This window comes from Raphanus sativus, chromosome 5 (assembly GCF_000801105.2).
Source record: "Raphanus sativus cultivar WK10039 chromosome 5, ASM80110v3, whole genome shotgun sequence".
Classification (NCBI taxonomy): domain Eukaryota; kingdom Viridiplantae; phylum Streptophyta; class Magnoliopsida; order Brassicales; family Brassicaceae; genus Raphanus; species Raphanus sativus.
In genome coordinates, this window is record NC_079515.1 from 22,759,259 (window position 1) to 22,768,902 (window position 9,644).

General features: G+C 33.0%; 2 protein-coding genes across 2 annotated transcripts in view; both read left to right on the forward strand.

Annotated features, from left to right (window-relative positions):
• The first annotated feature begins 67 nt into the window (after positions 1-67).
• Positions 68-3,225, forward strand: LOC108860081 (E3 ubiquitin-protein ligase UPL4). Its single transcript, XM_057011306.1, has 2 exons — positions 68-567; positions 3,055-3,225. Exons 1-2 carry the CDS (start codon positions 211-213, stop codon positions 3,070-3,072), a joined length of 375 nt encoding a protein of 124 aa, XP_056867286.1. The 5' UTR covers positions 68-210; the 3' UTR covers positions 3,073-3,225.
• Positions 3,226-7,559: 4,334 nt separating this feature from the next.
• The window catches only part of LOC108830287 (phenylacetaldehyde reductase-like), a 2,361-nt gene continuing 276 nt past the window's right edge, over positions 7,560-9,644 (forward strand). The window contains exons 1-5 of the mRNA XM_056985596.1: positions 7,560-7,734; positions 8,573-8,742; positions 8,819-9,010; positions 9,105-9,454; positions 9,544-9,644. Of these exons, the coding sequence (XP_056841576.1) occupies positions 7,611-7,734; positions 8,573-8,742; positions 8,819-9,010; positions 9,105-9,454; positions 9,544-9,644 (937 nt within the window). The 5' untranslated portion in view covers positions 7,560-7,610. The remainder of the gene's footprint in view (positions 7,735-8,572; positions 8,743-8,818; positions 9,011-9,104; positions 9,455-9,543) is intronic.

The following is a 9,644-nucleotide window of genomic DNA, read 5'->3' on the forward strand; positions in this document are numbered from 1 at the left end:
CATGCGGATTAATTGTGTCAATTAAAATCGTGTTAATTAATTTTGTTGTTATTTCCACTGATTTTGGGATATTGGTTGGACCTTTTGTTAGTAATTGAGAAAACATAAGACTTGAATTTGGATCCTTTGATTTGTTTGTGCAGGTTGAAGTTATATATAATTTAATTTCGAATCCAAAAAAAAGTGTTGGAGAACAGAGGACAGAAACGGATGGAAGTTGTGGAGGAGCCACCAGGTGATCAGCTGAAATTGAAGTCTCTTATGTTGAGATTGAGTGAAGAGAACGATCCTTCTTTGCAGTTGACTGGTCTTACGGAGTTGTGTGAAGTGTTGTCTTTCTGTACTGAGGACTCGCTGTCCGGGGTGATGGCTGACGTGCTCTCCCGGGTGCTTGTTAAGTTGGCGAAGGATGAGAGCAATGGTGATATCATGCTGCTCGCGATCAGAGTGATTACTTACTTGTGTGATGTTTATCCGCGGTCGGTAGTTTTCCTTGTAAAACATGAGACTATTCCTGCTCTCTGCCAAAGACTACTGGCGATTGAGTATTTGGACGTTGCTGAGCAGGTATGATCCACGACGACCTCCTCTTCAACGTTGTATAACTAGGCTTAGGATTATAATCAGTTTGTGCATAACATTTTCAACTTTCCTTTTGGCTCTGTAATGATTTTTTTACAATGTTTATTTTGGGATTGAAAATTAACATTTTATGTTTAACTAAGAACCAACAGACGTATCTACCAATAATTTACTCTTTTGCTCAAGTATCTTAACTTTGTCTCTTAATCTACATATATTAATAAACTATCCTAAGAAACAAAATCTTGGTCCTAGCAATAAGGATGCTCTAATATCACTCAACATTAGTATATAGTTTTTGTCAAAAAAAAACAGTAGAATATAGTTGGAGCGAATAATTTGAAACCATAAATTAGGGGTGGGCGTTCGGGTACCTATTCGGGTTTCGGTTCAGTCCATTCGGGTTTCGGGTTTTCGGGGTCAAAGATTTCAGCCCCATTCGGGTATTTATAAATGTCGGTTCGGGTTCGGTTCGGATCTTTGCGGGTTCGGTTCGGGTTCGGATAACCCATTCAAATTATTTTTAAAATTTTAAAATTCATTATATACTTTAAATTTTCAAAATCTATAAGAAAGATAATATATTACATATAAATTTTAATAACAAATATGTCAAAATACCTAAATTTAACATATATATTGGTTTTCTTTGAATATTTGGATAGATAATGAATATATATTTAACTACTTTTGGTGTTTTTACTATACTTTAGCTATTTTAAACATTTACTTTTTACTATTTTCATATATTTTTCGAGTATTTTAGAAAACTTAAAGGTATCTTATATATTTTGAATGGTTTTAATATACATTATATCTAAAAATAATTTATATATTTAAGTATATAAATCTATTTCGGATATATTCGGGTACCCGAAATACTTTGGTTCGGATCGGGTTCGATTTCGGTTTTTTAAATACCAAAATTTTGAACCCGTTCGGATATTTAATCAATTTTGGTTCGGGTTCGGTGCTACTTTTTTGGATCGGGTTCGGTTCGGTTTTTCAGGTTCGGATTTTTTGCCCAACCCTACCATAAATATCAGAAAATGATTGAATTTTTAAGACAAAACTAGAGCTTGACCCGCACACCCGTGCGGGTTTTAATTTTGATTTTTGATTTTTTATAATTAGTATCATATATTTTAGATGTGTCACTATATAACTAAATGATATTGGTTATTTGAATATTTTAGGTTCCTATACATCATGATTGAATCCGAACCAAAACTAATAATATGTATTCTGTCAACTGCGTGACAATTATTATTAATGCATATGTCTAATATATTTACATACTAACTTATATTTTAATTATATATCATGTAAATAACTCTTTTATGTGGTTCTTATTTTTTAGATATCACCAATAAATAATGAAAAATATAACTACATAGCTTTCAAAAATATTGCATTTTAAATTTATTAAATAGATACATAAATTTATTATTAATAAATAAGGTAAAATATAAGTATGTAATTTTAAAACAGTATTGTATTTTTCTCTATTCAACTGCATAATAATTATTATTACTGCATATGTCTAATTACATATAGTTACGACATATTTTCACAAAATTTAAATCATCATCAATGCATGAGACCGAATGTACTAAAACAACAACGTAAGTAACCATTATTCATTCTTCAACTTTTTTGATCTATCTAACGTTTTACATTGTTATACTGGATTTAAATAAATAATTTGTGTGTGTATGTCAATATATTTAAATTTTATGTTATTTTTAGTTACAACACTAAAATAATAACAATAATAGAAATTTATTTTTAATTAATTGCATAGAATATCAAAATATGGTAAGTTTGTTGGTTAGCTAGAATATAGCAAGTAGTAGTTTTAATATTAGTCATTTAAGGAAAATACAATAAATACTTAAATTATATTTATTAATTAATTCAGTGGCATATGATTGTAAATATTATGCAAGTTTAAAGGTTAATTTTTATTTGTACTTCACTTTTAATAGATTAGATAGAAATTCTATTTTTTTAGGAAACGATGTAAAATTCATAATTTAAAATTTAGAACTTTTACGAAATTAATCATAAAGATGAAGCGATCAGCCGACGGAAAGAGAAGGGAGAGACACACGGCCGTAACCGTTTCGATCGAATCTGTTAGGACACAAATATACCTATAACCTTTCACATGTTGACAAATACTTGTATTACACGGTACCCTGCTTGTCTCGGAAGCGATGTTAAGGTCTCTTATTCAAAAGTGAAACTCGCTGTACACACCGATCTAGGAGGGGTAACCAACCTAGTTATGTAATACATTAGTAGCAATGTTTAACAAGACCTGCAATCCAAATATAGGAACAACGATGAAATTTTACATATTTCACCTGTCGGTTTAGCTCAAATACTGGTCTTCATATGAATTGATGATTAACTGCATCATGTTGTTGATTGATGCATAACCAACTAAACCTTTGATCTCTTCTTCAGTTAAAAAGCAGAACATGAACTCGGAGCTGGACAATGAGAAGAATGTGTGTGTGTGTGTGTGTGTTAATTCATGTTCTCCATCTTTTTTCAGCATAGGAAATGAAAATATCTTTGAAACTTTTGCTTTTGTTATTTGCAGCAGGTGTAACTGTAATCAAAACGGTGCAAATCCTTTTTAAGGGACGTACAAATAAAATATCAAAAGTTAATACTCGGCTGTACATTTTAGCAAAAAAAAAAAAAAATACTCGGCTGTACACACCGATCTAGTATTACTTATACGTGAGTCTCAACACAAATCCGGTTCCATATACAATCATGTTGAGTCCATGTGTTATAGTGTCATACGTATCTAAACATATCCTTCTCAATCCCCTGTTCATTCAAATGCAAAACCGTAAGAAACGAATAAAAAAGAATCCCAAAAAGAAGAACAAGAAGATGCAGAAGAAAAAAACAACTGTTAAAGAACAGAGAAAGTCCCGAAAAGATCTGTGTTTGATAATCTGATTAATTATTATTGTACCTCGAGCTGAGATCTTGAAATTGGTGTGCTTCTATCTGTATCTGAGTTTTCCTCTTGCGCTCTGCACCATCTCCGGTCCTGTGAGTTGAATTCTTGCTTTATGTTTATACAAATTATGTATACTTTCTTGTTTATTGAAAAGGTTATTGGTAGAAACCCCATTTAAAAAATAAAAGTAGACGTTCAAGTTGGTTTACTCGAGCTTGTGCATATAGCCGTGGGCTTATGGCTTTTAACTGGATTTTGAGCCCAACCTAAAAGCTCAATTAAAGTATCGTATTAAGAAGCTAGGAATGTACGACATTGTTTTGTGAGTGGGTTGAATCACATAACAAGTGTCTGGACAACGTGAAGAATCTGGGAGTTGAGTTCACTCCTAAAGAAATCAAGCCTTAGAGACACTATATATAAGTATTATTGGATTGATTTAAGTTTTGTGGAGAGACTTTTAATGATAGTAAATGGAGCAATTTTGTTGTTTTGGCTAAAATAGTCACTAAAATTAATCTTATACAATAAATACATTCAATTTAGAGTTTGAGGTTATCTGTATTAATATGACAAATCCACTGTTATTTAAACATAAGTTTTACAAAACATTTTAAAATCTAGTGTTATTGAATTTGTCATTTTATAAAATACTCTAAAATTTAATGTTATTGAACAAAATTTAAACTAAAAATTTTAGAGTGTTTAGGTGTTTTAAAGTGTTTGAGAAAAACTTTTTAGTTATAAAAATTAAAATCAAAATCTCCTAGTTTAGATGAGATTCTAGAATTATTTAATAAAAATCACACCAAAATTTCAGACTTTCTGCAATTATCTAAAAATTCACTGAAAAACAAATCACTTTGGATTTAAAATTTAATACTCTCTATAATCTAATAGTTCACATGAAACATTTAAGACCACACAAAATTTTCTGAAAACTCCATTATATTTATATAAGAAAAATTGTTACACAACAGTTGCATATACAAAACGCAACAAGGCCACATAAACTTTTGTTTTAACATATAATAGTTTAAATATTTGTTACACCACATCTCTCATAATCAATCAAAATGTCACATAGATAAATAAATAAAATATTAATTTTTTTAAAAAAAGCCAAAATAGCTTAAAAAGAATAACATCAATTTTAACAATGCTAACATGGATACCTAAATCCTAAACCCAAACTGTCCTCTAAACCCAAATCTTATATCTTAAATCTTAAACTTAAATCTTAGACCTTGAACCGAAATCTTATACCATAAATTCTAAACCCAAACCTTAGAATTTGAACACAAACTCTAGACTCTAAACCAAATACCTAAATCATAACTTTGAAATCTATAGAATTTGGATTTAAGATTTGTGGTTTGGATTTAAGAACTAGAGTTTAGATTCATAGTCTAAGATTTAGATTTAGGGTTTAGGGTACAGAGTTTGGATTAAGAGTCTAAAATTGGGGTTTAGGATTTAGAGTATTTGATTTGAGTTTAGGATCTAGGATTTGGGTTTAGTGTCTAAGATTTGAGTTTAGGATCTACAGTTTGGATTTAGGGTTTAGGGTTGGATTTAACGTTTAGCTAGACCCTATAGGGTTTGAGTTTAAGATTTATGGTTTGGATTTAGGAACTAGGGTTTGGATTCATAGTCTAAGATTTGAGTTTAGGATTTAGGGTATAGAAAAGGATTTCCATATGCTGGAAAGTCACTTATTGTCCACATAACTACTGTCCGCATATAAAAGTTTTCTTTGCAGGAAACATCGTATGTCTCAGCACCAGCTGCCCGTAATTGTTGCAACTCATATATTAGTTGTTGAAGAAACACATCTTGTGGTCTCTTAGGATGTCCTGGCCCGGAGACGAGAATGGAGAGGAAAAAAAACTCTCGTCGCATGCACAAATTGGTGGCAAGTTGTACGGTGTCACAAAAACTAGCCATAAAGAATATTGTCTTCCATGATAAACATTTCTTCTCTGTTCAGCAAATTCTGGATATGTTGATTAGAAATGTTTCCAAGTCTTCGCATTTGAAGGATGTCTAATCTCACCATTTGTGGAATGCTCTGCATGCCATCTCATTGCTTTCGTTGTGCGCTCACACTGATACAACCTCTTCAATCTTTCCGTCAAAGACAAATACCACATTCTTTTGAACAGGACCGGAACTCTTACCCTCGTCTCTTGATAGTGAGGTTTCCTACAAAATTGGCATTTATCATGTTTCTTATCCGCTCTCCAGTAGATCATGCAGTTGTCGATACATACATCTATCACTTCGTGCGGTAATTGAAGACACACAACAAGTTTCTGAACCTCATAGTATGAATCCGGTGCAAGATTATCCTCTGGTAGAACACCATTAACAAAATCAGCAATCGCATCCGCACATTCTTCAGCCAAATTATAATCTCTCTTAATACTCGTCAATCTACTTGGAGATGATAAGGGTGAATGACCATCTCTACAACTTTTATACAAATGTTGTTTTCCTGTATTCAACATGTCAAAAAATCACCTCGATTCGGGATTTGGTTCTTGCCCTCTGTAATGATCATGTACCATATGCTCAATACTTACACCATAATCTACATCTGTTCTCGGTTCTTCTAACCAACCATAAGGCTGAGGTTTTTTAACATGCTGATGTTCGCTAGTACTACCATATTCAAAACCAGTTTTTCCATAAAGATACCAAACTTTATAATTTCGTGTAAACTCTTTCATATACAAATGACTCCAAACATCTCATTCTCTTATAATCTTACTATTATTACAAGTAGAGCAGGGACATCTTAACATACCAGTATTTGCATCCGGTTACTGTTGAACAAGCTTCATGAATTCTCCAATACCTCAAATATATTCTTCTATAAGCAAATTGATGTTGGGATCCAAATGAAGTTTATCCATCCACGAACGAAAATAATCTCCACAAGACATGATTTTTTTGGATTTCTTGTGATTAGAGAGAATGAAGAGAGAATGAAGAGTGAATAAGGTGAATTTTGTATTTATAGGAAAATATTTACGGCATTCCGATGAGATTTCAATGAAACTTTTTAAATTCGTCGGAATTCCGTCGAAATTTTGAAATATCAAACTGCTATAAACGGGCATATATAATCCCTCGCCAACTGTCAATTTTTTGTCGGTATTTCGTCGGTAGATTCCGATGAATTTCCGAAGACAATAACGGTTATATATTTTGTCGAGAAATCCTCTGTATTTCGTCGGAATATATTGACAAAGTTTTATTGTCAGGATATCGTCGGATAAATCTGACGATATTCCGACGAATTTTTGTTTTTAGATTTCGTCGAAAAATAGTCAGTAACGTCCGACGATGGATTGGTCCGTCGGAATGTCCGTCAGAGTTTGCTTTATTTTCTTGTAGTATTGGTTCAATGTCTAAAAATTCGACGATATCCCGATGAATTGTTGTTTTTAGATTTCGTCGGTATATCGTCGAAAAATAGTCAGTAACGTCCGATGATGGATTGATCCATCGGAACGTCCGTCAGAATTTACCTAACTTTCTTGTAGTGTTGGTTTAATGTCTAAAATTTAGGTTTAAGATTTAAGGTATAAAATTTGAATTTAGGGTCTAAGATTTTAGTCTACAGTTTAGGGTTTATTGTTTGGGTTTGGAGTTTACATACGGTGTTAGCGTCATTAAAATTAATATTATTTTTTTAATTATTTACCTTTTTCAAAAAATATTGAATAATTTTTATTTTTTTTATTTGATGGTTACGACGGTGAATTTAAAGGTGAACCAAAGTTTCATTCTCCTTTTTGTATATAGTGATAAGGTGCCAAAAAGGGAAAAAAAAATTGTGGTGATAAATATGTTTTCGTTAGTGGAAACCAATGAAACCACATATACGTTGGAAGGTGGGGACGAGATTATGTTATTGTAGTGTTATACACGTGGAATCCAAAGAGATGAGTTTGCGTATAGAACCAAAATATATATTGGAAAGTTGTTTATTGATACTTATAACTACCACACCAATCATTGACACATAAAGTGAATGGAGATGAACGGTGGAGGAAAAGTGGTTTGTGTCACCGGAGCTTCCGGTTACATAGCGTCTTGGATTGTGAAGCTTTTGCTCCTCCGTGGCTACATCGTCAAGGCTACTGTTCGTGATCCAAGTTTGTTCCCTCCTCCTCTCTTTTGTCTTTATCCTGTTTGTTTTACCTTCAGTATTTTTATAGATGAAGATGACAAGTTGAACTAAATAGTTTAAACTAAATCGATGAGAAATAAATATTTAGGCATGACTAAGAACTGATAGAAAAACTGAATCGAAGTAAACCATGCATGCAAAAAAACAGATCGAATCCAGAATCCAGAATCCAGATTCCAGAAAGTACTTTTGGGTTTTGTTCTGTCATGTGAAGGATTGTGTCTCGGTTCGTTTTTTTTCACCTTTGTGAAAGTCTTTGGAGAATAAACACACGTTGCAGTTCTATCATTTGGAACCTTTTTTTTTTTGTTCAACTGATCATTTGGAACCTAAAGCAGTTAAGATGGCGGGGTTGTTCTAGTTTAATTTGACTTCTCTATGATAGTTTGGTTTGGTACAGTTTACTCTTTATAATCCAATTTTTGGTCCGGGCTAACTATATAATACACCCTTTTGTTGTCAACTATATTTTTAGCATAATGATGACATGGAGCCGAAAATATAAACCACACGTTTCTTTTGAATTGAAACATCATCATCACATAACGTTCTAACCGAAATATAGCATAATATTGTGTTAGTGTATATCAGCATCTTATAATTCTTATTTGACACTATTATCGACCAAAAATAAAAAAAATAATAAACTATATAAATATTACGAATGACAAGCATATCTATCCATTGAAACTTAATTCACTGCGGTTTATAACTGAACTGGGAGAAGGATAAACTAAAGAAGCATGTGGCTCATCTTCTCTTGAAGTGTACTTTTATTAACACATGTATATGTGTTTCTCCAGAGGATCAACAGAAAACAGATCATCTTCTTGCACTTGACGGTGCAAGAGAAAGACTTCAATTATACAAAGCAAGTCTTTTAGAAGAGGGTTCTTTCGAGCATGCTATTGATGGTTGTGACGCTGTCTTCCACACCGCTTCACCGGTTAAAATCACTGTCGCTGATCCTCAGGTTCGTCAGCGATATTACTTTGTTCAGAGCAACACAATCTTTGCTAGAAGCTTAATAGTTATTGTGGATTTTACAGGCTGAGCTGATCGAACCAGCAGTCAAGGGCACTATAAACGTCCTAGAAACATGCTCTAAAGTGTCTTCTGTCAAGAGGGTCATTTTAACGTCGTCCATGGCCACACTTCTTTCTCCTAATTTCCCCTTGGGACCGAACGTCTTACTAGACGAAACAACCTTCTCTGATCCAAGTGTTTGTGAGGAGGAAAAGGTTTTTCTTTTTACATTGTGCTTTAACACGTCGGTGAGTTATTAGAACTCGCAGTATTTCTTAATGACCTTTTTTATTTTTTTCTTCTGTCCAGCAATGGTACATACTCTCCAAGACTTTGGCCGAAAATGCGGCATGGACGTTTGCCAAGGACAACAACTTGGACTTGGTCGTAATGAATCCAGGACTCGTTATTGGACCAGTCCTACAACCAACTATTAATTTCTCAGTAGATGTGGTTGTAGATTTTATAAAAGGTAAGAACACTTTTAACAGGAAGCATCACAGACTTGTCGACGTGAGGGATGTTGCTCTAGCTCATGTCAAGGCACTCGAGACTCCTTCAGCCAAAGGCAGATACATCATTGATGCTCCTATTGTCACAACGGAGGAGATTGAGAAAATTCTACGTGAATTTTTTCCTGATTTGTGTATTGCTCATGAGTAAGTATTATCTTCTTATCATTTTATTTATTAATGCAATGATCCTTTTTTATTCTACAAACCTAACAAACTCTTATAACTTTTAATAGGAATGAAGGCATTGATATGAATTCAATGACTTACAAAGTAGATGTAGAAAAGGTGAAAAGTTTGGGGATCGAGTTCACTCCTATAGAAACAAGCCTTAGAG